General features: G+C 38.5%; 2 protein-coding genes across 7 annotated transcripts in view; one reads left to right on the top strand and one right to left on the bottom strand.

The window, feature by feature from the left end:
- ACOT12 (acyl-CoA thioesterase 12) overlaps window positions 1–22,725 on the top strand; it is a 37,929-nt gene extending 15,204 nt beyond the window's left edge. For 2 of the 3 annotated variants that reach the window (XM_020790267.3, XM_072992601.2), the window contains 12 exons: window positions 1,334–1,435; window positions 5,180–5,315; window positions 7,001–7,157; window positions 10,777–10,896; window positions 13,298–13,448; window positions 13,968–14,023; window positions 15,340–15,403; window positions 15,960–16,043; window positions 18,006–18,139; window positions 18,945–19,073; window positions 19,873–19,999; window positions 20,771–22,725. In XM_020790267.3, coding sequence (XP_020645926.3) covers window positions 1,334–1,435; window positions 5,180–5,315; window positions 7,001–7,157; window positions 10,777–10,896; window positions 13,298–13,448; window positions 13,968–14,023; window positions 15,340–15,403; window positions 15,960–16,043; window positions 18,006–18,139; window positions 18,945–19,073; window positions 19,873–19,999; window positions 20,771–20,905 — 1,395 coding nt within the window. In that variant the 3' untranslated portion in view covers window positions 20,906–22,725. The remainder of the gene's footprint in view (window positions 1–1,333; window positions 1,436–5,179; window positions 5,316–7,000; window positions 7,158–10,776; window positions 10,897–13,297; window positions 13,449–13,967; window positions 14,024–15,339; window positions 15,404–15,959; window positions 16,044–18,005; window positions 18,140–18,944; window positions 19,074–19,872; window positions 20,000–20,770) is intronic. The other variant, XM_020790268.3, reaches the window with a different exon arrangement.
- Window positions 5,680–26,441, bottom strand: part of ZCCHC9 (zinc finger CCHC-type containing 9) — a 28,351-nt gene continuing 7,589 nt past the window's right edge. For 2 of the 4 annotated variants that reach the window (XM_072992603.2, XM_078386403.1), the window contains exons 5-7: window positions 26,320–26,388; window positions 24,470–24,573; window positions 5,680–6,957 (exon numbers count right to left, since the gene is read on the bottom strand). In XM_072992603.2, coding sequence (XP_072848704.2) covers window positions 6,895–6,957; window positions 24,470–24,573; window positions 26,320–26,388 — 236 coding nt within the window. In that variant the 3' untranslated portion in view covers window positions 5,680–6,894. Of the gene's footprint in view, window positions 6,958–23,951; window positions 24,197–24,340; window positions 24,574–26,319; window positions 26,389–26,441 lie in introns of those variants that run through there. The other 2 variants (XM_078386405.1, XM_078386404.1) reach the window with 2 other exon arrangements.

Below are 26,441 nucleotides of genomic sequence, written 5' to 3' on the forward strand. Positions count from 1 at the left end.
CAAATTGGAAAAAACTAAAATCACAGATGACAAATGTGCAGCACCACCACTCTGCCAATAAATTAGTATATACATTAGTATATACCCAAACTTCAGACCAATAAATATGCTTTTGGTGTTTGAGTGAAAAAAGCGCAAGAGACAACTGAATGAATATCTTATAGAAGGGAGTTCTACAGGCAAGGTGCCACTATTGAGAAGACTGTGCACATATGTAGGCCCTACAGATGCTTCTGCTTTGGAACACAGCAAACAGAGCCTTCCCAGCTAAGCTTAAATCCTGTGTAGAAAAGCAGTCCTCTTGGTGTTTGGGTCCTGAACCGTTTATGCCTTTGTATACAAGGACTAACACTATGAAATTGACACACTGGAAGCTAGTGTGAACCCATTCCACTATAGGAGACTATAACCAATAGGGAGTGAAATCTCTCACACTAGTTTTTATCCCTTTCGTCACATCTCATTACCATCAAGGTACATGAGATAGTTACTTCTCAGAAGGAAGTACAGTCCTCCAGAGAGAGGACGCTTACCATGCTACAAAATGAAGCCTATATTTATCTCCCAATGAACAATCATAAACTAATTTGCAAACTGCATAGATGAGAAAAGCTTATGCTAGGACCATTAGGCGTCTTATCAATTTAAAAAACTCAGCTTTAAATGCATAGTTTTTTGTCTTATGTAGTTCATCAAAATATTTTGAGCAGTATATATGTAAAATGAAAACATTTTCAGCCTTGTCTAGAAAATCAGTTTAAAATACACCTGCTTTGTGAGGATTAGGCATATACATCTCAGTTAAAGGGGGCACAGCACATATAAAAACCATGATGACCTATGCTGTCAAAATAGATACAGTGCTCTCTAGCATTCCAGTACATGGGGGGGGGGGGTTAAAATCATATGTCACAGAAAACCCATTAGACCAGAAATCGGGTAGTTTTCTAGAATCATGAGGAGGAAGACTAAAAAAATCAGACTTTCTGCTGTGAATATCAGCTGCAAAACTAAGCAAGCTAAATTGCAAGCTCCAGGAGATGAGAAAATCTGTAGCTGTGACAATCATACACGATCAACACTTAAAGAATTGCCTCTTCTAATGATGATTTATCTGAAACATACAGAAAAAGACCCAGAGAGAGCCCCTGAAAAGAGAGGATTAATAGAGGCAGACATTTTTCTAGTCTGGAACAGGTCAGAGGGTAAGGCAAAAATGGTATCCAGTCCCTCAGAAGTTGCCCATCCCCGTGGTAGAGAGAAGGAACAGCTATCATTTCAAAAATGTGTTCTCAATGATGTGACTGCTTGTTATTGTTACCTGCACACATAGGTCGGTGTGAAGGTTACATCACAGGATCCTCTTACTCAGCTTCAAAAACTGATCAGTGTGGCTTTCTCTACCTATGTGGCAAAACCATCTGGGAATAACAAGGTAAAATAATTCATTCAAAAACTTATGAGGCTACGTTCTTAAGTTTTATTAAATTACCAGAAAGCTTACAATACCTGTATCTTTATTTTGTTTGTTGGCAATAAAAAGATTGTAACATTCAGTATTAAACTCTTTTTCTATAGCATCCAGATTGATTAATGTGGAAGAACAACTCCTCCTGGTTCTGACTTAGCTGCACTGATGGTTATTTCTTGCTAAAAATATGGGTTTTCTTAATACTTTATTCAGCATCAAACATACAGTTTGCGTGCAGATAATTATTAGCATTGTTCACGGTTAGCAAGTTAACCTTTGCCTCTGTTATATAAGCATAAAACTAGCAGTGTCATTTCAGACTCTCCATTGCTGCAGATGAACAGCAGAAATTGTAATCTTGTTAAAATAAATTACTAAGGATACTCTTCATTTTAACCCCCCCCCAAAAAAATCAGGACAGCTTCTATCAGCAAAACAGGGTCAGAATTACCCTTGGGGAAACATCCAGAGTGGAGGGGGGAGCTGTGGGCAGTGAGTGGAGGGTGAAGAAGAGAAAGAGCTATTGTTGTTGTTACATGCCTTCAGGTTGGAACCAACGTATAGGGACATAATAGGGATTTCTGTCATCAAAGCTACCAACATGAATTTGACCAAACTCCAGGAGGCAGTGGAAGACAGGAAGGCCTGGTGTGCTCTGGTCCATGGGGTCACGAAGAGTCTGACACGACTTAACGACTAAACAACAACAACAACAGGGATTTCAAGGTGAGATATTTAAGAAGTGGTTTAGCTGCCTGGATAGCTCAGTGGTTTAGATATCTGGCTGTACAGTCTGAGGTTAGGAGTTCAATTCCCCACTTGTGGTTCCAGGGAGAAGAGCCCGTCTGTGTTGCCTTGGGCAACCTGCAGGGTGTCCCCAGAAGAATGGAATGGTAAACCACTTCTCAATACTCTCTACCTGAAAAATCCTGAAAAAAGGGTCGCTATAAATCAGAACTTATTTGACAGCACATTATCATCATTATTTACTAGTTTCAGCCCCATTCCATGATCTTAAATCTGCTTATGTAATACTGGATTTCCCCCCTTTAGACAAATCCAGAAGTTTCCCAACTCCATGTTATCCTTGTAAAGTGTGTGTAAGGGCAGGGATTTGTTGGTCAGAACTAGCAGGTGGGAGAGTGGCATTTAACCCTTTCCTGCCCTGCAGATGCCTCCCAGCATTTCTTGAACTGCTTGATATAAATATAAATGTTCAAGAAAATATATGCCAATATATTACCGGGGAAATTACCTGTTTCTATTCCATATTAATGTAGATTAATGTAAAAATGCGGAAATAATTTTGGACACTGCTGTTGTTAAGCCTGTTTGTGCCCATCACCCACTTTCTCTAACTGTGAGTGCTGCCATCCAAATGATGAATATGGCAAACTTTTGGGGCACTTGCATTCTGTTTGAGGCTGCCATCTAACCTGTGAACAGGGGCTCCTCTTTATAAATTATCCCCATCACCAGTCTAGGCAAATAGCCACTTTCTCCTGTTACCCTGCTGCTGAAGCACTACCACAGCTAAGGGGGGGGGGGAATCTTATGCTCTCCTTTTAAAAAGGCAAAAATTCTCTTAATGAAAAACACAGCCTTAATTACTTTGGGGTTCCTATATAAACTATATGTCCCAGCAGTGACCAGCAGTATGTGTGGGCATAATGTCTTGTGGTTGCTGTTTCTAAAAATAGTTAAAAGGGGTTTATTTAAAGAAATACAAAAGAATAGGAAGGGTTACTTGACAAGTAGAAATTAAACAATAATATCCTTCAAGAATACAATAATAACATTCAAGCTCTTGGTTCTATATCATGTAATTGTAAGTCTTTGTTTTCATTATTTCTAACTTTTAAAATATGTCAGATCTTTACATGTATGTATATTTGTTTGTTTGTTTGTTTGTTTATTAGATTTATATACTGCCCACCTAGAACGGGTCTACTCTGGGCAGTTTACATATAATATAAAAAATAAACTAAGATAAAATCCAGATTAATCCAAGATGGGAAAGGAAAAAAGAAAGAGGAGGAAGAAGAAGAGGAAGAAGAAGGAGAGAAAAGAAAAAGAAGAAAAGGGGAGATGGGCTAGGTAATGGTTGTAGGGAAGGCCTGCCTGGAGCAGGTGATACGGGTAGAACTGGATGGAAGAAGGTGCTCTGCCAGGTATTGAGGTCCTAAACCATTAAGGGCTTTATATGTAATTGTTAACATCTTGAAATCAATGCGGAAGCGAATAGGTAGCCAGTGTAAGGCCGCCAGAGTGGGGGAGATATGGTGAAATCTTTTCACCCCTGTTAATAGCCTGGCCGCATTATTCTGGACCATCTGAAGCTTCCACATCAGTCTCAAAGGAAGCCCCACGTAGAGAGCATTACAGTAGTCTATTCTTGATACTACGAGCACATGGACCAGTGTGGTAAGCGCCCCCATGTCTAGATAGGGATACATCTGCTGAAGATGTAAGTGGGCAGACCGAACCACGGATGCTACTTGGGTCTCCATGGTAAGCACCCGGTCAAGATGGACCCCCAGACTACGAACCAAATTCTTTGCAGTGAGAGTCACCCTTCCCCCAAAAGACAAGTTCCCCAAACAACTGACATCAGAGGCCCCCACCCGCAGGACCTCCGTCTTGTCTGGGTTTAACCTTAGTCCATTTGACTGCATCCATTGCAGAACGGCCTCCAGGCAACACCCAGGCATCGAACAGCATCCACTGCAGAGGGAAAAAAGGAGATGTGGAGCTTCATGTTATTAATACGCTGATGAAACCCAGTTCTACATCCCTGGATGACCCCTCCAAAGGGCCTCATATAGATGTTAAACAGCATTGGGGAGATGATCGAACCCTGCAGAACCCCACAACTGAGGGACCACGGGGCCAATACATTCTCCCCAAGCTGCACTCTTTGAGGACGGCCCTCCAAGAAGGACCGGAACCAAGCGAGAGCAAGGCCACCAATCCCCAACTTGGAGAGCCTCCCCAGGAGGATACCGTGGTTGACGGTATCAAAGGCGGCTGAGATATCAAGGAGGACGAGCAAGGACATTTTGCCCCTATCGGCCTCCCTAAGTAGGTCATCCAGCAGGGTGACCAATGCCGTTTCCGTGCCGTGGCCTGAAACCTGACTGAAACTGATCCAGGGCATCGGTTTCATCCAAGAGAGCCTGAAGCTGGTCAACCACCACCCTCTCAACTACCTTGCTGAGAAAAGAAATGTTGGCGACGGGCCTATAATTGGCAGTGTTGTCCGCCGCCATGTAGATTAATGCTTGCTTTGACACATATTCCAACAAACCACACTTTTACAACTTTTTCACAAAATGGGCCACAATCAGTTCTAACTAAAAGCATTAACTCTAATTAATGCACAGCACTTACTGTATTCAACTCAAACTTTCCCCTCCGTCACACACACAATCTATATACAAAAGAGCATATATCCAGTCAGGAATCATAGCAACCAATGAGTTCACAGTTCTATTCATGATCATTCTTCTGCATCTCTCAGTTTTTTTTTTTACCTGCCATTCCTGGTACACCTCCAATGTACAACTGTCTGTCATCACCGGTCACCTACTATGACTGCAAATAGAAGCCTATATACAAAATTTATTTACCTTGTAAAGTTGCCACAGTCTTCAAAGTTGAATTTCTGTCTCACTTTAAAAGCATTGTTTAAAATCTTAATTTATTTAGGTTGACTTAAAACCAGTAGAACTTCTTACCATACAAGATTTCATAGAACATACTCTGGCTGCTGAGAGAAGAAAAGTTCGACTGGATCACAAAGACATCCTTAAGAACCTGATGGAAGCATGTGGCACGGATGATGGTAAAACCATTTATATGTCTGCATGCTCTCCACTTCTCCACGCGATGAGCAGTTCCAGAGACTGTGCTAGCTAGGTTAAATTCCTTCAGAAGAGGAAGTGCTAGAGACTTAAGGCACTTGCAATATTTGGTTTATTGCCTTATAGAAGTACATCATAAATGGAGACAAGCAATGTGCATGTCTACCAGGCAACATGTTTGCTATCCCACACCAAATCCTAAAAAAACAATACCTCTAAGTGTACCAAGTAACTTCAGTATGCTTTTCCACGTACTTCTGTGTTTGTATCAGGCCTACTCTGATACTAGCTGTGGCAGTCATCTAAGGAAGTAGAAGCACATGGCCACCATGGCAGGAATACATTGGGAGAGCTGTGGGAGTATTGTGTAGCCTTCTCTGTGTTCCCTAAGTCATGCTGCTGCTATCACGTCATGCTGCCACTGACATGCTAGCTAGGAAGTTCTGGGAGTTGTAGTCCAAGAAAATTACTTGTTCTGTTACTGACTGTGGTGGAAGACACTGTCCCATCACAGTGTTTGACTGCTGAACTTCTGCATGTAAAATTGAAGAGATGTCTTTGTCTCAAAGAGCAAAATGTCTTGGGCTAGTTTTGGGCTGTATCTTGTCAGCATTCTCTTACTGTCTCCCTCTCTCTAGCTCTCTCTGGTATTATGCTAGTTTGCTTCCTTCCTTTAGTGTATCAGCATAGCTTTGTATGTTTTTAATCTCTCTATACAGAGAGAGATCTCTATCTTTATATATCTCTAACCTTTCTACACTGAAAAATGTTTTGAACTCATATTCTTTAAAAAATACTTCTGAACAGATGTGTGTTCTAGCACTTTTCTTGAACCAGCTGAAATCAAGGCAGGTGATATCCAACAGTCCATTTTTACCTGCGGCATTGGCACCTGTTCCTTATACATGTCATGTTATGACATGGAAATGCAATTTATGAACTCTGTGTTCCTCTCTTTAAAATATACTACTACAGCTAGCACTAAGTTGCTCTTAACAAAGAAAAATTGCAAGAAAGCAAGGATGCAATCAGTTTGTGCTAAGATTGCTTCCTACAAAATATCTACAAAGTTCATGAAGAAGTGAGAAGGTGGAATTTGTCTTCTAAATAAAAATTGTCCAAGCCGATAAAGTAGGTTCAAAGTACAAGGCGGTCAGATGGGTCCAGGCTAGAACACTAGGATTATAAAAGAGATGTAACTGGGGCAAAAGCCAAACACTTAATTCAGGTCAACTGTTCTTTCCTGCAAACATCTCTTTTCCTTCTGCTGTTGTTTTATGGACTTTGAAACAGAGTTTAGAAAAGTTATTTTTGGACTGTAACATCTGGAAGTTGTATTTAAACAAAATGACATTCTGAAAGTCAGCTTTTACATGAATACCACAATAATTCCAACTCACCTCCATAGCCTGAATTATAGCGTGCCATAGTCAGGGAGGAGGATCCATCAGTTAGCTCCAGATGAGAAACATCCTGTGCTGCCTGCACCTCCTTGGAATGATAGGATCGTCTTTGCAGCAGCCAGCCCTCCCAAACTAGGCTAGATAAGGCCTCCTTTTTTCAGGAGAGGTAAGATGATGACGAACTGCAGCCTGGTTGGTAATTTTGAATGGGTTGTTGATTCTGCAAAGATCATTGGCAACATAATTTAATTTATGCATTTTAGATCATGTTTGTCATCAAGAAAAAGATCCAATTTCCACAGATCTCACCCGTGTGCAGAGTATTGAACTTGTCTTGCCTCCTCATGCCAATCATCAAGGAAATACATTTGGTGGTCAAATTATGGCTTGGATGGAGACAGTGGCTGCTATTTCAGCCAGGTACTATTATTGTTGTTGTTGTTGTTCAGCATTCATCACTGTTACATATTACTGGACAGGTCTAGTGAGGAATGTAAGATATTTATTTTTCTCTACTCCTTTAATGTCATTTAATCACGCAGAGAATTCCATCATCCCCCTGTTGCTTGGTACATGTATCTCTCTTTCTCAGTGTGTGTGAGACATGCATTTCTATTAGAATTCCCTTCACACACCAGTAGACCTGATTCATGGCCAGGATGCTGGATCTGTCATTCCCATTTATTATTCATGTAACTCTGATTTGTAACCTGACGTTATACCAGTAGTAACTGGTTTTGCTTTCTTGCTGGATAAACAGCTCATTTTATTAAAATTGCAAATCTGCCACAGGTTTTACACAGTCATGACCCTGAGCGAGCAGCATTTATGTGTAAGCATACCCACTCTTTGTCAGTATCTAATGGCTCCAAAATAGTCCTCTCATAAATCAAGCCCAACAAAATGGGGACGGGAGTGTGGGTGAGTTCAAGAAAATAACACATCAAACTGCAAATATTTCCTTTTCTCCCATAAAAGTGATGAATATAATCTCCAGGTTAAAATTACCAAAATATAGTTGAAACAGTGTTTAGACCATGACAGAGACCTATCTGTTCTGCTTGACAAGTAGCTGACCTTGCTATGAAGCTTTTGTAAAACAACTCACAATTAGATTTGACCTTTGAAGGTACCAGTTAGAGTTGCTATGGCCACAGGCTTGCAAGGAATGAAAATGAGGTTTGCAAAAGAAAAAGAAAAAGAAAGAAAAGAAAGGAAGCAAAATAAAATAAAAAAAGCAGTGCACAAAAGACAAATGGAAGAATTTGATAGTTTTCCCCCTCAAATTTGTATTTTCTTCAAAACCTTGTAATGCTAATAAAGAAGCATCAGTCCTAGCATCCACAGAAACCTACTAGCATGGGATTTCTTCTTTCAGATACACAATAACATTTATGAAAGTATGTAAGGCTTAACATTTGTATTAAATTGTATTTATTTTAAAAGCTAACCATAGTAGTGTAGAAGGGCTGAAAACTTCATCTGCCTCCTCCCTTTCTTGACATTAATCTCCTTGTATCTTTATTGTGGGTATTGCAAATGAGATATTTAGCAATTTAAATAGGAGGAGCAAATTATTCCTAATGAAAAACCAAAGTAATTTGAATGCATTATAAAGATGCACAATTCAATTAATTAGAAACAGATAATTGTGCACACTTAACAATTCTGGTACATCATAAAGGGTAATTGAGTTAAGGACTAAGGATAAAGAATGTTCCAAAACACTATCATCTCTTAACTAAAAAAAGATGAGAAAGAAATTTTAGGTCTGCAATACCAGAGTAAAAATACTTAGCTCTCAGGAGAAGTTTGCAAAATCTTTTTACTATTAAAATAAATCTACAGAAGCAATGAGAACCAGTGTGGTGTAGTGAATAGAGCAATGAAATAGGATTCAGCAGCTGTGGGTTCAAATCCCTACTTGGGCCTGAAAATTCATTAGGGGTGGGGTGGGGTGGGACTGATAAAACCAATCCTTAAGTATCTCACATATCCTAAAATCTCTGTTAGGGTTGCTATAATTCTGGTGTGACTTGATGACATGTAACATAATGACAGAAGGATGTAGATTTTTTCTTCTTCAAATAAAGGCATATACTTTATGTCTGTTTTTAAGAATAAAGAGCTTGTGACTTAATTATGTGATTATGCAGATGCCATTAACCTCCTGGTTGGTATAATTTCCCCTGAATTCTGTCATGGGACAAAAGATCCATCTTATTTCAAGGAGCTCAGCCAAAGACTATTGAGGTTATTATACAAAAAAAAAAACACAAAAAGCTTGGTTCGTGTACAAAGAGAACACCATGGATTATTCATAGTGGCATTCCATGCAGAGTCTGACCATATATGTGATATAATATAAAGAGAAAAATATAAATATAAAGAAAATGCCAGTGTCAGTCCTCTACTCCAATCCCAGTTCCAGTGTGCAGATTTTGGATGTAACTACAATTAACTGTCTTCCTAAATTAATAAGGCACAGAGGCACCGTCAAAATTTCCTTCATCTTACTACGTACCTGACTATTTAGGTAAATAACCACAAGAGTAAATGTTTTCTTTTATAATCTTCAGTGATTTCCCTGCTTCCTCACTCACCGAACTTTAGTTGTCTCTATGTCTGTGTATTTACTCCTTCACTCAGGCCATTATAACACTGTCCATATTGCCAGCCACCAGAAATTGAACTCCACATCACTCAGTTAGAATTAATTTAATAAGATTATTAAAATAAGTGTCCAAAGGATGTTATTTTCTCCTAGGCTTTAAATTCATTCAGCACAGTTCTTAATTCTTGGTTTCCCTTCTCTTCCCATCAAACTCCCAGCGCTTTTATTTTTAAAGCTACCACCCCGCAATCCTTCTGGCCAACAGAACTCCTCCAAATCCTAACCAACCCTCAAGTCCTCTAATTTATTCCAGCCAATCACAGCTATTCTGTCCAACAGCCCACGCTCCTACCTCTCTCCCTCCCATCACATATTTACCTAACCAATGAATTCCAAAACCTTACGTGTGCTATTACCTTATAAATAATACATTTAAACATAACTGAGCATCACAGGGAGGTACTATATGAGCCTTGTAGCCTGACATAGTTGTTCTCTCTTCCACTGGAAAGAGTAAAGGAATTATTGCAAAATCATCATCATCACCTTAGAACTGCAGAGTTGGAAGGGACCCTAGGTATCATCAAGTCCAGTTCCCTGCCAGGGATGAACCGTGGAGAGTCAAACTCCCAACCTCTGGCTTTGTGGCCAGAGACCTAAACCACTGAGTTATACAGCAGAATAAAATAAAAGAAACAAGAAATGAAATAGCTGGCACAAGGCTATTCCCTCACACACCCCCATTCCTATTTAATTATGTTTCGTAAATTAAACAGACATTACTCCCATGTTGTTTTTCCTTCAATGAGTGAAATGTTTTCAGCCTGTAAAAACATAGAAAATATTAATATTTTCTTCAAACAAGACTCTTAGTGATTGTGTATGGTCTTGCAAAGGTATAACATCTGGGAAGGCTTCCATTCTTTGCTCATTTTGTACATTTACCAGTGACAGTCCAAAGGCAGCAGGAAAGCTGTTTCCACCATCACCAAGTCATAACAATGTATGGTCAACATCTCTAGAAGATGCCTGTGTCTCAGTCTTTAGGAAGTTCTCATGAACCCTTTATAAATATGCCTCATCAAATTATTAGGAAAGTAATATTGACAAATTCTAGTTTAAAATAGAATGTATAGAACAAGATGATGTTTTATGTAATGAAGGAATAGGGGCTGTCTTCTGTTGTTACTGTGCAGATGTCAATGTGAAAACTCTTCACTTCAGCTTCCTATCAGAGATGCTGTAATGAGTACTAAATTGTTGTTAAAACCAGAATTAGCTTTACATTTGGGATTTCTATTTTGTATAGAGGATGTTTATTTTATAGGAATACTGCAGAGACAAATTTATATGAACAATAACAACAGCAAAAGAGAATTCATGATGGTAATTTATTTTATTTTCCCTTTTCCTCTTTCAATTCAGTCGCCTGTGTGGTCTGCATCCTACTTTGAAATCCGTAGATATGTTCAAATTCCGGGGACCTTCAACTGTTGGTGACCGCCTAGTTTTCAATGCTATAGTTAACAATACTTTTGAGAAAAGGTGAACATCTCTTCTCTGATATATATCCAACTTTGTGCTGTGCTGTTCAAAATGTTTGGATTTTATAATTTTATTCTTCTAAGATTGCAGTTAGAATGTAAAGAACACAGTATATTTTAAAATGACTGTACTGTTAAACATTCAGTTTTCAAATCAGATGTATCCCTATTTTATGGCATAACAGAAGTATAGATTGTAGTCACCTAGTAGATTTATGGTAGGTGTGCGATACAAGAAGTAAAATTCAGAATATATTTGGTCTGAGATCCTGAGACACATTTGATGCATTGCATTCTATATAACAGAAAACAGGAGGATTTCTAGATCAGCGTACATTGTACGAATTATATTTTGATTGGCATTTCTGTTGTGTCTTTATGTCTGTTCATCTTACCATCACCACTAGTATTTTGCTTGTAACCACATACACTAATTTTAGAATCATTAACACTACAATAGAGGTAGCTGTGATTAGATATTTCAGGAAGGATTTAATGATGGCTATTGGAAGGTTAAAAGAACTGCAGTGTCCAGTGGTGGGAAGAAACCATCTTGTGCTGATCCTCAGGCAGCAGAGAGGTCTGCAGGAGAGAGTGGATGGGAAGAAAGTTCTGGAAGTTCTTTCAGTGCCCCATGGGATTTAGTCCTTGGGTACATTCTTCAACATTATGTATTGTACAGTCTGAAGAACAAAAACCAGCCCTAATTTCTGCTAACCTTTAGGAAATCTGCACATTTTGCTTTTCTTTTTCTTTAATTTTACTTTGTGTCTCATGAGCATAGAAAATGGGGGAAAGCTATGTCGATCACTCGTGCCATCTCTCCAGGGGAGATCTTAGCTTTCTGGGAACTCTGGCAAATAAGTCGGAGAATTCGCTAGGCTTTGCCTGTGTATTTTTACACTTACTTAATGAAAACTAATTTGAATCTTCTGGTTGAAATCCAGTGGTAAAAACATAACTAATTTTAATCTTTTCCATGTTTTCATGTTTTAACCTTTTAATTTTGTTTTAATTCATATATTATTTAATTTGTCTTTTAATATTTAACTTATTGTGGTTTTGTGCTGTGAGCTGCCTTGGGCCCCTCACTGGGAGAAATGCGGCATACAGATAAAACTAATGATAATAACTACAGTGGGCCATTGAATCAGTGGGGACTTAGTAAGTGAACTCCTCTGTAATTTATATTGATTCAGTTGGGTTACTCTAGTTGCAGTTTACTACTGGATTTCAACCTGTATTTTTAAAAATCTCAGAAGGAACTGAAATTTGCACCTAATTCTGTCTTTTGTATGCATTTAGAATATTTGCTTGGTACAATTGTGGGTTTAAGGTCTGTCTGGATTCATGCAAAGTGGCCTTTCCCCATAGTCGGAGGAAGTGCAAGACTGTGTCCTCCAATTGTAAATGATCCATTTGGTTTGGCAATTTATTTGTTAGAAAAATCAATGTGAGGTCTTACGACTTTCTAGACTCAGGTTAAATCACATTCCATAATGTTGAACACAATTTTTCAAGAGATGTGTTATATGTGTATTAAAGAGTAATAGTATTAAAATTACAGACTTACAATGTACCCCTAAACAGATCTACACTTAAGCAACTCCCACCAAATTTATGTTGACTTCCTGCCAAGTAGATGTACAAGATTTCAGCCACAATTATTTGTTTCCATGTTTTTCCAGAGTCTTATAGTTTCTCTATATGTCCATGTTCTATCTATATCACAGGTCCCCACCCCACCCCCCATTCGTGGCCCGCTGCTGATCCATGGCCTGAGCCGGACCAGGCCACGGAGACAGACCTCTGCCTGTATGAGCGCCCCCCACCCCTTTGAGCATGTGCGTGTGAGAGAGCGCTCCTTCACACATGCTCAGGGGGTTGCCCCGCCTTCCTCAGCTGGTCTGCAGGGCTAAAAAGGTTGGGGACCACTGTTCTATATGACTGTGCCCAAAACCATACTGTATAGTCAAATGTATGCCCAAAAATCCAAGTGGGGACTCATTAGTTGTCAGTAGGAGCTACTGTGCTTTATGCTATTTGCCTTTTGCAGGAATAACTATGGAGTTGGATTTTGGCCTGTACTGTAACTTCTGGGTGTATAAACCTGCAGCCTACATGCTACACTTCTTTTGTCTGAGAAAGTGGATCATAATCCATGAAAACTCACATTGAAATGAATCTGCTAGTCTTCAAGATGTCTTCATTCTCCCTCTATCTCTCTATAGTGTACAGTATATGTGTGTTCTGCTAATAAACAGTGAAAGTTGTCCTCACTCTTTTCTTCTCTTCCACCTGCCTCAGCCTTTCTTCACAAGTCTGCTTTCCCACTATGTACTTATTCTGTACTGCATATGTGACACTATGGCTATTGAATTCATTGAATGCTTTTCTTTCAGTATTGAGGTTGGTGTTCGTGTTGAGGCTTACAATTGTGAGGAATGGGGCAGAGGCCAAGCCCGACATATTAACAGTGCCTTTCTCATCTTCAATATTATAAATAATCATGGTGAGCTTTATACTGTCCCCAGAGTGAGAGCCACAACAAAGGTGAGTTTTCTTTCAAAACTAGAGGGGCATAGTTGTACATTGAGGCAAACTAAGCAATACTGTCACCCATCAATTGTATAACTGCTGGAAAAGAGACTAACACAGGAAGTGAAAATTTTAGCAACCCATTCTTGATTTTCTTCCTACCTGAGGCAGTGGTTTTAAAATATTTTGGATCCAATTTTTATCTCGAAGATGATTATTTAAATCATGTCCAACAAGGTCTGAACGAACATGTCATTTCTAGCTGAAATGTCCTGTGACAGCTATGGGATCCCAGCACAAGTTATGCTTTTCAAACAGCTTTGTAAATATACCCAATTTATTTAATGGCTTAGATGCATCCAATATTATTATTGCTGTCATCAAAGTTTGCATTATAGTGTTCAACAATTGGACACATCTGTCAGTTATTCTGCAAATGAGATATATTAATCTAAAAAGGTTTAATTTAAATAAAGTTGTCAGAAAAAGAGGGCAGAAATGATAGCTAATTTTTTTTCTTTGCTCCCAATGAAGGATGGTTTAAGGAGATACGATGGAGCCATTATGCGCAAGAAGATTCGATTAGCCAGGTAGAAATAATCCTCAAAGACAAGAGATGTTTACAATTCCACATTATTTCTCAGCTTTTGAGTTTGGTTTGTGAACCTTCAGCAGAAAACATTTAGCCCATGAGAACATTTAGCCCTCTTGGACTGCAAGCAGAATCAGTACAACATTGATTTAGCCAGTGCAGAAACCTACTACATGTGGAATTAGAATTGCTAGGAAAGGGGTTTGGGGTTGTCTCTGGACTTCGTAGCAGAACTTTCCATTTCCAAATATTTGTGCTCTGTGTTGTCTCCATTTTTATCAACTTTACTAAAGAAATATTGTAAGAAAAAAAAATGTTTGATTTAGGGTTACCACCAGATCCTTGCCTAGATTTGAATGTTTTACTCCATAACACTGCAGCAAGGAGCAGTTGTTATATTACTCAGCTTTTTCCTTCTTCCAGACCCTTGTCAATGCCTCCCAATAACTGCTGTGACCATTAGGATTCTTCTTTTGCTTCACAGTGGATGGGGCAGAAATGTAACAAAGGGTTTGGCAGGGGAAAAGGTACGACACCAAAGTCCTGCTTCATTGCCTTATGATGTAATGCTTATCTATCAGTAAATCTCACAGGACAACAGGACTTCTAAATACACATAAAGTTGCATAAAAATGTTTGAGATAATGCATTACATGAATTGCATTTATAGCACCTATGTATGCATTTACTGTGTTTCCCCGAAAATAAGACAGGGTCTTGTATTAATTTTTGCTCCAAAAAAGACCTTAGGGCTTATTTTCAGGGGATGTTTTATTTTTTTTCCATGTACAACAATCTATATTTATTCAAATACAGTCATGTCATCTTCTGGTTGCTGCACAATGGTGCACAGTGGTGGATGGCAGGGTTACACTTAACTGGGGCATATTTTGGGGGAAAGGCTTATATTATGAGCACCCTGAAAGATCATACTGGGGCTTATTTTCAGGTTAGGTCTTATTTTCGGGAAAACCAGGTAGTTTGTATGTACAAATGAGCCAATCAACAGAGAAGTCAAGGAGGAAACATACGGGCTCAAGGGTGATGTGATTTTAGGCAAGGATAGGAATTATTGCATGCAAGACTTGGGGCCCATATCGCAAAGCAGGCATGGCTAGCCCACTGCTGGCACATGGCCTCCAACTTGATTGCCTAGAACACCTCCCCCCAAACTCATAGAAACATTTCCCCAAACTTACGTGGAACAGGCTGAATGTCACACACATTGGTCATTTATATGCAAACAGACTTTTTTTATGTCCAAGAGTTTCCTTGGTTTACTTTTGGTCTTTTTCAACATAAAATCAATTGCAGAAAACACATTTTCTCGAGGAAGGAAGGCAATTACACAGCTGACTTCTGGGACCAAAGCAACCAGGTAATATTTACATTCTTTTCAAGGATACAGACATAACCTGCACTTGAATATTTATAGTATGCTCTCCAGATTTCTAAAACCTAGTATAAAATGTTAAGTTACACCCAACAATAGTTTTCTGCTGGGGAACAGACTCTGCTGGTGAACTGAAATCCTGCACATACCCTACATTTGCTCTAGCTAGTTGATGATCCTCTGGTGAAGATCTCAGAAATATACAAGGGTATGTAGAATGCAGGAGGGGACTGCAACAGTCATATCATTAGGTTACTGTGGGTTTTTTCCCTAAGTCCCCCCTCATTTCTACACACAAACCACTGTTTCTACATTGTTCATTTATGTGCAGAGATTTTGTTTAATTCGTCACTGAAACATAGATGCATTTGGTTTTAATCAGCATGTGTTTGATCACTGAGGGGTGTAGTCAATCCTCTTATTGTTGAAATAGTTTAATTCTCTTTATATAGAGAAAATAATGTATATTTGGAACTCTGATTTACTGCACTTTAACTCTTACATTTTCCTTTGTTGGTTATTCTTTTGATTTACATTTCAGGCAAACATAATAAAAAGCAATGTTACAGCACTGACCATACTCACAGAAAAGCCTGGATGGGAAATAACCAACACTCTAAACTGTGTAGGTATTGAGTGTGCAAGAGTTGCACGTATCCCCCCCCCAAAAAAAAAACACAAAAGGAAATCAAAAGCCACCTGCTTATATACCACCCCATAGCACTTCAAGCACTCTCTGGGTGGTTTACAGGTTAATTATGCAGGCTACACATTGCCCCCCCCCCCCCCGGCAAGCTGGATACTCATTTTATTGACATCAGAAGGACAGAAGGCTGAGTAAACTACCTTGAGCCGACTACCTGGATTGAACCCTGGGTCATGAGCACAGTACTATGAGGCTTCTGGAATTTTATGAATAGGTACACTCCTCCATATAATTCTACAAGAATAAACGTGGGTGTGTATTTCTCTTTTACTCCACTAGCAATACAGTGCAAAATCTGCAGGAACAAAATGACATCATACAGTCACATGATATGTACTAATAATTTGACATTCAAAGCCCATCTAGCAATTCCAACAAGTTTTTAAAAGTTCTCAGGCAGTTTTTAGATTTCTGAAATATTTTTATATACAGGATGTCATTTGAGATAGACTTAATAGCAAGTAAGTACTCTGGAGTGAATAAAATCTTGCTGTACTAGCACTGGATACAAACATGCTTTCTATTTTCAGTTGTGATACATTTTCAGTAGAACCATCCTTAAAATTATCCATGCATTTATCCAAATACTTTGTTTTCTGATGTGACACATAGATATGCTGTACATTGTTTATACGCACAGTGTTGATCAATTTCATTTGACGTAAATGGAAAGAACAACCTATTTGCTCAGAATATGAGAACTATTTCACCAGATTATTAAAGCGACACAAAAAGGAATCTGCATGAAATACATTCCCATCCTTGTAAACTGAATTATACAAGAAGATAAGCTCTCAATGGATACTTGCCAAAGTCTCCATTGAGAAATGCTAGTGTGGAGCATAAATGAAACAATAAAATGAATAGGTTAGTTTGCAGTATTTATATAAGACATTTTCCCCATTAAATGAATGCCTTTAATTCATAATACACATTTTTTAAATTACATAATAAATGTAATTGTTTATTTTCAACATTTTTCTATTAGCAATATGATCAAAATAGTAAATAGTATAAGAAACTAAAACCAAACTTCTGTAAATTCATAAATGGAAGTAGAAGGGATCAAAAATAGGGGGAAACAGCAGCAGTCAAGAGAAAATTATCTTAAGAATAAACATAAAGAAAGGACATTTGTCAAAAGACAACAAAGTCAGGGCCAGGAAGGCTTCCTGTGGCAGGGTGGCAGTCATGCCCACCCGCATCGTCCAGATGGCTGAGTAACACAAAGCAATAGATAATCTCAAAGGGTTCATTAGAGTCCTATGACTGGAGATGATTTTTAAGGAACATATAAATTTTTTACCACTAATAGAAGTATTCCTACTACAGTCATATTCTCTCCAGCCAGGGCACAATTGCTATATGAAAATTTAGTGTTTTTGTTGATGGCCGCAATCATATTAGTGTTTGTGTAAGGTTTGCCTAACTTGCTGCTACTAATTGTAATTAATTGATGAGGTCCAGAGGTGTGTCTTCTTTATGTGGCTGGACACATGTGCTCCTGTACCTCGTCAGTTAGCTAAGGAAAAGTTTGGAAATCTTGCCAAAACACCAGTGGGACTCTGGTCTGTATCTACTGCATTCTATTGATACTCATGTTTCCCTTCTAGTCTATAACATTCCCCTGCTATACTCACTTCCTTTATCACTCAATTACAAAGTTATAGTAGCTAAAACTGAGCACAAAATTATACTCCGTTAAAATTAACTAAATTTGTGCTGGGAGCAATGGAATCAGTTGCAATATTTTGTAGCCTGTGCTTTTTTAAAGGCAAGAACCCATATTTTTCTGAGAATTCCTTTTGAAAAACCAAAGAACTTTGAAATTTTGTTTATCTGAATTCCTGATTTTGTGTTTTTAAATACCTTTTTTTCCAGATAAAAATGTACATTTTAAAAGAGACAGATGTTATTTCCATCAAAGCTGAAATGCAAGTATGGATACCTTCAAAAATAGCCTTCTTCCTTTTATCAGACTTCACACTTCATGTGCACTGGGCTAAACAGTATCTGTAAGCATAATTTTATATTTTTAAAACTTTGCTGGTTTTCAGGAATTTTCTTCTTGTTGTCACAGCTATGTGTATTGTTTGTTTCTACTCCAGTAAACAAAGAAAGGATTATAGTCAGTAAGGCAGGAAAATCATACATAGGGACAGTTATGATTATAGTACAAGCCTTACATAACTTTGTTAATAAAATATATTATTGCCTCCTTTGAAAATAATAGCAGGAATCTATTTGCAACTAGAATGAGGGATATAGTGGAAAGACTTTGACACACAGCTGGCTAGGCAGAGTTTAAGAGAAGCAGGATTAGTTAAGTTAGATTTGTAATGGAACTGTGTGAAATTTTTTTCCCATGAGAATTCTAACAATTCTGAAGCAATCTGATGGCAAAGACATTCCCTTTGGGGGGGGGGGGAAATTAGAGAAATTCTCACAGGTAAAAAGCTCAGGATTTTTGTGCTCACCATAGCCATTAGGTGGCTGGTCTTTTTACAGTCACCTTGGTGACAGCTGGCAGCATCTCCCTCACCTTCTCACATGTCAGCAAAAGGCCACTGGAAATGTCATAAGGTAACTCCTTCCACAGATCTTTTTCAGATTGGGAAATGGGAGTAACCAAGGGAGCTGCACAGGGATGAAATGTGCATGAGAAGGGAAAACAAACCCCACAAATGCAGTAATTTGGAAAGAAATTGCACATGTCAGTCACAAGTCAGATGACAAAGAACATATCCTTTAGCTGGTGGTGTTTTCGATGATGCCTCAAGTACTAAACCTCATTTGTATATTTGCCTCACCTACTTGCAGAACCTGTAGGGTCCTAGAGCGTGTGTCTGAGGAGGACAAAATATACCACATTACATCCCCATCAGTTAATGGAAATAAGCCTGATGATTTTTTAATTCTTGTATCCCAGAGAAAACCTTGCAAGATTGGGTAAGTATGGAAATGTAAAACAGGATTATTGATTACATAGCAAACAATTAAAAAAAACCCTCCTTAAATTGTATTAAAAAGCTGCACGGGTTGAATCCAAGTTGTGTGACTAGGTTAATTTTCTAAGAGTCTCCTTAACTCCCCTACTTCTTTGCTCCACAGCAGAGTATTAGCTTTATAGATCCTGATGAAATAGTAAGACACTTCTTTTTTCTTTTGTTCCACTTTCTAGTGAACAAATTCAGCTAAAAAAACAATTAGCTAAGAAAAATCCCACAACCACCAAAACTGTGGCAAATGTTGACTTGCCCACAGACTCTATGAACTATTTCCAAAGAGGAATCCAAACAGGAATTCACTGCTGCCCATCTTGAAGGATGTTAAGTCTAAAGACATATCCTTTGTAGAGGCAGGGAAAATTGGATGCTTCTGGGAGCTGGCTCGCATGAATGTCCTACTGGAGAAGGCATACAAGGGCAGAGAAAAGAGAAATAAAGCAAGAGTGGGATACAAACAATGTCTTTACTTTTTCTCCTAATACTTCCACTCCTCAAAAATGGCATGTCTCCACTTTTCTTCCTATGTAGCTTCCATTTACTATAACACTTCCTAGGCAAAGAAATGTAGCAACCGTCTCTAACTCAGTGTACAATTAAGGGATTAAATTAAATCAAAATGAGATTTCCATTTGAACAAGCCCTCTGACTATACAAAAACACTGAACAATTTACTGTTTTATGACCAACATAAAGCTTAAATTTTTGTTAAAGGGCGCTAATATTATACTTACTAAATCTAGAGAACCTTACAGAATAGCAGCGACGCCAGTAGCCTTGACAGCTGTTCCACCTTCTAACCGGAATGATTACAGAAGTAAAATCCATTGTACAGGATTCATGGTCTATGGCAACAGCAGTTCATCTTTGGTAAGCAGCTTTATAATTAAACACAATTATTTCTTATGCTTTGTCTCTCTTTCTGTTCCTCTTAAAGTGATATGCAAAGAAAACCTTGATTTATGACAACTGCGTGTAAAATTATACCCGCGTCCAGCCCTTTAAAATAATGCTGTATCTCAGTGATCAGCTTTTAAGGAAATGGGATGGAGTGGAAGACTAGTTTTAATTCCTGCTGGTTTTCACAAAAAACCTGATCCACTTTTTGTAAATGGCTTCATACTGTACATGTTCTATTGGATAGGAGAAGACAGCACTATCAACCATCTCACCATGAGTCACATTTTGTTTATCTAGTACTGTAATTAGTTATTATCCAGTCATGTGCTATTTGGGTGTTGAAATATTAAAATATTTCCCGCAAGAATCCATCAGATCTCAGAGCTATGCCACATCATTACCTAGGTGCCTGAAGCACTAGCCTGAGATTTTCCCTCAGTGTGCCAGACTGGTACAGAGGCTGAAATCCAGTACTAAGTCACAACTAGAGTAGGCCCATTTGAATCAATTACACTTACAGAGAAGTTGCCTCACCAAATCCCCACTGATTCAGTGTGTGTACTCTAGTAATGACTTATTCCTGGATTTCAGCAAGCAGGCGATAGCACCTTGCAAGACTCTGACAAGCCAGATAAAATACAGTAATATGTGAGGAAGATATTCAGTATAAGGCAGACAGCAGTGATTTAAATGCTTGTTATTTCAGGAAAAGACTCAAACCAACTTTTATCTGTTTCAAAGGTATCTTACTTCATCCAAAGTGTGCCTCCTTTTGCTACAAATCTTGCTCACTTATTAAAATCAACTGAAGAAACAGCTTCTGAGTGCATCAAGTTCTTAGAATCCAGGAGCAAGAAGATGGAACTGCAACTTTAGTAATACTTCATTTTAACATTTCAAAATGACCAACAGTTCTTTAATACTAATGTAACTAACCTGGTGAATCCACTGCAGACTTATTTTTATCATCTGAATCTGCTCAATATTGTTAAAGTGGGCCACATCATCCAAGCCTCTTTTGAATCCTGGTTGTTTAGTCTTTAAAATGTCTTCAAGTTCTTTTAGAGCTCTCAGACAGCTTATTATGTCTTAACATAATGGAAGTGTTTAGGTTTTTTTTTAAAAAAGATCACTTGATATAAGTACACATTTCTTTTATAAAGAAAGTGCCTGTTTTGTGGTCCATTTCAGCAGCCAAAAGTATGTCTGTAAGAACAGAATATGTACAGGGCTGCAGGTATTCCACGATTTTAGAACTGTATTGTCCATACTGTACATGGTAGATGATATATAGCAGAGATTCCAGTATATCAAGATTGCCTCCTTTCCAAAATGATTTCTAGTACCTGTTGCTGGAAAAATACTGCATACTGGCAATAATGGCTTGCCCAAACTCATATGAATTTGCCCAGACACTTAGATCAGTCAGTGGGGTAAACCTCATGTGTCCAATAGTAAAAGAGGAACAAGAGACGGGCTGCTTGCTGGTGACACCTCTCTGTGGAATGGCCTATCCCCAAAATACATGCTTGGCTACCTCTTCTTAAACTGATTTGGAGTAGGTCTGGGGGTCAAAACACGTCTACTAGGCACCCACTTTCACCCTCCCTCAAGTTGGGCCAATATGGCCTATGGGCGCTTTCACAACTACTGGCAGGGAGCATCTGAGTTCAGTTTTCCCCAGAGGCACCCTCCCATTGGATTGCACTTTTTTATAAGCACATCTGTGTTTATAAATGTCTTAGAATCCAGTTTTTTAAATGGAGAATTTAGATTTACACTGGCACACAGTTTTTAAAAATGCAGGCCAAAATCTTGTAGCATAAATTACACACCCTATCAAAGTGATGACATCAGTTGCAGGGAAGACTGCTGCTCAATAAAGAATTTCCATCTCCCATTCTGGGGCTCACCCACAACTCAATCTCATTGTGGTCTAGCTGGGCGAACCCTGGGACTGAAGGAGAAGTGATTTAATTACCATCAGTCTCTCTATGCTGGTGAAGGCATCATTTCTAAAACAGGATTTTGGGGATTTAATTCTGTAAATAAGACATTTCAGCAGCAATAACAAACCCATAGTACAAATGTCTATGTATAGGTTTGTTCTAATATTATGCACCCTACTTTTCCTCTTACATATCTGGCAGGCCTTTTTGGTGAACCTTTACACTTTACAGTATTTTATAGTCCTGTTGAAATATAAAAAGCAAGACAAACAAGGACCATAGAGGACGTTGCAGGTGCATTTCGTATCTCAGCCAATGATTCTGCTTAACTGCTTGTATTCTAAATATTAATGTACAGTCACTGAGTCCATCTTTAGTTTTATGGTACTCTTTAACCTGAAACCATGCACATGCTAAATTTAAGACATTTGTTATTATAAATCATAGCCCATAATAGGGACAAAATATATTAATTCAAAATGATTTTAGAATTGTTAATATAGTTCTTTGTTTTAAACCTGTTCATTCTGTTTTTACAGAGAGTTTAATAGAGTTTTCAAACTGACTTCATCATTGGACATGTTTGTGTTACAAAAAAGAAATAGATATGAGCTGAGGTCAATTTCTCCTGTTTTAAAATTCAGAAAACAATCCACGTTATTTTTTGTTTTGAAGATTACATTTTTGCTATTCAACATCTGGGAAAAGCAATATAACAATTTAAATAAATCTAACACAAAACGGTGATGCAGTTTTCCTTCCTGTGCAATTCTTCCATTAAATCTTGGGTCGTTTGGAAAGAATGTGCCAGTATAGAGTACTCTGATGTCAGTAGTCCTTATTTTGCATTTTGCTGCAGCCAGAGAAACAACACTTTGATCTCACAACAGTAGTTGGAATTTCTTGCCGATAGCTTCCAGTGCTTTTTACCTTTTTTCAGACTGTTTCCAGGACACTGCAAATGACACCGACTAACACAGTCTGCTAAAAGGTTTCTTCATGCATTGTCACCAATGGTACTAGGTTACCCTATGCTATCCCTCCTATTTCTACAGTGTATTAGTATTATTATTTGTGGTCAGAAGTGAATAGTTTATGAATCCTAGAACATATAAAAATTAGAGAAAACTTGTGACAGTATTTCTAGAGGTGTAAAGGAAATCAGAAAAGACACAAAAAAATCCGTCTCTCATACAACATGTGTACATAATCTAGTAAACCAGAGTATACTGAAATAAAGTTTTAATGAAATTGAACATTAAACAATTATACACAATTGATGAGAAGAACCAAGGGTGACAGCAGCATGTTCCTTCAAAGCCATTATACTGAACCCGCGTACTGTGAGCTTGCCTTCTGCATTAACTGACAAAAGTTTCTCTAGCCTCTAGCCCCTGGAAGCATCTGTGTAGAAAGCAATGCTACAGCCCTTCCCTTTTCCCAAGCTGTGGTGTATATCTTGCTAACTATCAGCCCTTCTTTTCTGCCACTCTTGTTCCGAAAAGAAGAAAAAACTGTTATTGCTGAGAAAGCTTCTTCCAGAAACAACAGCAGCAATTCAGTGAATCATTAGAAATAGAAAATAGGTTTTGTAACCTGTAGCAGTACAGTTTCTAAGAATGGTAATTTAAATAGTAAAATTGTTATCGTCCAGCTATCGTAGTAAGAGATGTAAGCCAATGCAAATGAGACTGCAAACTATAACACCGCAATACAGTATATATATGAAAAAACTGAAAAACAATGTATATTGTTTATTACATTGATTAATGGAGGTGACATATCAATCAAGCCATTGATAATAATTTCCTTTGTACTATATTTGCCACGTTGAAAGGCCAGTAACTTTCAAACTTGCTGTTTGAATACTCATCTACATATGTATGTATTCTTGGTTTGGCTGCCTTGGTCCTATTTGTGTGGTGTGGACTTGCAAGCATAACAGTCATGCCAAAAGAAGACCCAGTCTGAGGTTTCACTTGTTAACACATTGCATTTATTTATTTTAAAAAGAGCTGATTTAGTAAGTAACACCATTTTATATATGTGTACATCATCATGCAACATTAGAACATGTTGCTGAGACAGGCTTTTTGGTAAGCCAGTAATTGTATAGAAAAGCTTTCTAGTGAGATCCTGCCAAACAGCCACTTATTGCTACGTGTCTTCCTGCAATTCATTTTCCATTAAGGTTAGAGTATGATTACCTGATCATCACCTAGGTCAGTGGTGTCAAACTGTGGCCCTCCAGATGTTCTTAGCCTACAGCTCCCAGAAGCCTTCAGCACCACCTCTGCTGGCCAGGATTTCTGGGAGTTGAAGTCCAAGAACATCTGGAGGGCCACAGTTTGACACCACTGACCTAGGTGAAGAGATAAAAGGTAAGCTATGGCATTTTTGGTACTGCAGGTTAGTACTATATTTTTTCCACCAAATGTTGAAAATTATTGTTATAAAGGACACCAGAAAGGTATTATCAAAAGTTAACAACCTTAGGTGTTTTTGGTTTTGATTTTTTTTGTTCAGAGCTCACTGGAATTTCTTGATAATCTGCACTCATTCCTTTGAACCATCGGCCAACAGTTACTACTCGATCTGTGAAAGAAAAGAAAATTATAGAAGTTCTTTTGTCCCAGATAAAAATCTAAACAGTGAGGAATTACACCACATAATCCAGCAATTAAATTTACTTTGTCCTCAGATGGGCATTTGGTCTGTTTTGGGGACAGGCTGGCTCACCCCCTTTCCTGGCAATCACATGGCATATACGGCATCACATATGGCCCTGATCAATGCCTACTTGCACCTTTTTGAGATCCATGCCAAGAGCTACTGCTTTTTTCTTTGTTTGTTTGTGCAGGCAGGATCGCTCTGCTTTAGTTCAACTCCCGCATGTGTGATCAGTGAACTGAACCAAAATGGCTACCTCGCTGTTCCTCTGACTAAGTCACTGAACAATCTTGAGAAAGCTTCTTTGTTACTCAGTTGCTGAAGGAGGGAAAGGAAGACTTGCATTTCTTTGTAACTGTTGCTAATGCATCAACAATGCTTTGAGAGGGCTTTTTAAAAAAACTTCAAGGCAACATTTTATTTTCCTACCCCTCTGTGGGTGAATGCAAGTAACAAGGAAGCTTCCCATTTCTCAAGATTATTAAGTAGCTTAGGCAAAGCATGTAGGAGAAGACAAGAGGTGGATTTCCCCCCTTTAAATGGAAAGAAGGGCAGTCTAGGTTAGCAGTTCCCAAGCTTGGATCCCTATATATTCTTTAACTAAATGTCCCAGAAGCCTTCATCACTAGCTGTGCTGGCCAGGATCTCTGGGAGTTGTAGTCCAAGAACATCTGGGGACCCAAGGTTGGGAACTGCCTAGCCTGGATTGGATGATGCTAAAGAGGATCACTTGACGGGTGGTGTGGCCAGTCCTTGCATGTGAAAGCAAGGCTTGCACCAAATGACGTACTATACCCCAAACCAACTGCTTAGCATGATTTAGTCCAGCTATTCTCAACCTTTTTTTGGTCATAGCCACAGTCATATACACATGAAAGAAATATAGGCCAAATCAAGATTGTATATTGTATAACAAACCATATAATAATTGTGTGTGAATAATTGTTTCCAATTGTCAGCGGCTCCCTTCAAATGTGCCAGGGCCCCTGTTGAGAATGGCTGATCTAGGCCAGGGTATTTGTGTTGTCAAAATTTCACTCATGATTTGATAGAAATGTATCTAACTGAATCTCCAACAAAATACTATGAATTAGAACTTGAGGCCTGGATACAATGGTGTGCTTCGACTGGATCCCAATACTTCACCAAACACAGCAATTTTGCACCAACATAGAGCACTCTGTGCACCCTAGAAACCTGCTCCAGAGAGCTGAGAATCCCTCTAAGGCATGGCTCTTGATGCCAGAGAGAGCTACAGGGGACAAGAAGGAAGTCCCATTTGCATTGGTATTGAACACCAAAGCACACCATGTGATCTTGGCCTAAGTTAAAAGTGAGCTGGTAGCAAATTTCAAGTCGGTATTTCTACAGAGCTAATAATCCTGAAGTCTGCCACTAGCAAAAACAGCAATATACAATTTGCACAAGATATAGTCTCCAACTGCAATACACAACAGTAGCTGCACTTGGGCCATCTGTAAATTTAATATCTCATGCCCAACAAGTCACCTATGTAAAAAAGTGTAATATCACCAAGTACTACATAAGAATGTCAATGAGGCAAATCAAGGATTGCTTAATTGGGTTTATAATTCACATGTACTTGATAAAGCTTGTTTATTAAACAATGGTTGTTATGTACATAACTAGACAAGTATGAGGATCTCTCACCTGAATTTTGATTTTCAGGACAATCTTTTTTAAAGTGCTCCACAGAACCACAAATCCTACAAGAACCTCCTATAAAAGAGTAAAATGTAGAATTAATGCATTTGGAATACACAAATTCTACG

This window comes from Pogona vitticeps, chromosome 2, assembly GCF_051106095.1.
Source record: "Pogona vitticeps strain Pit_001003342236 chromosome 2, PviZW2.1, whole genome shotgun sequence".
NCBI classification, from domain to species: Eukaryota; Metazoa; Chordata; class Lepidosauria; order Squamata; family Agamidae; genus Pogona; species Pogona vitticeps.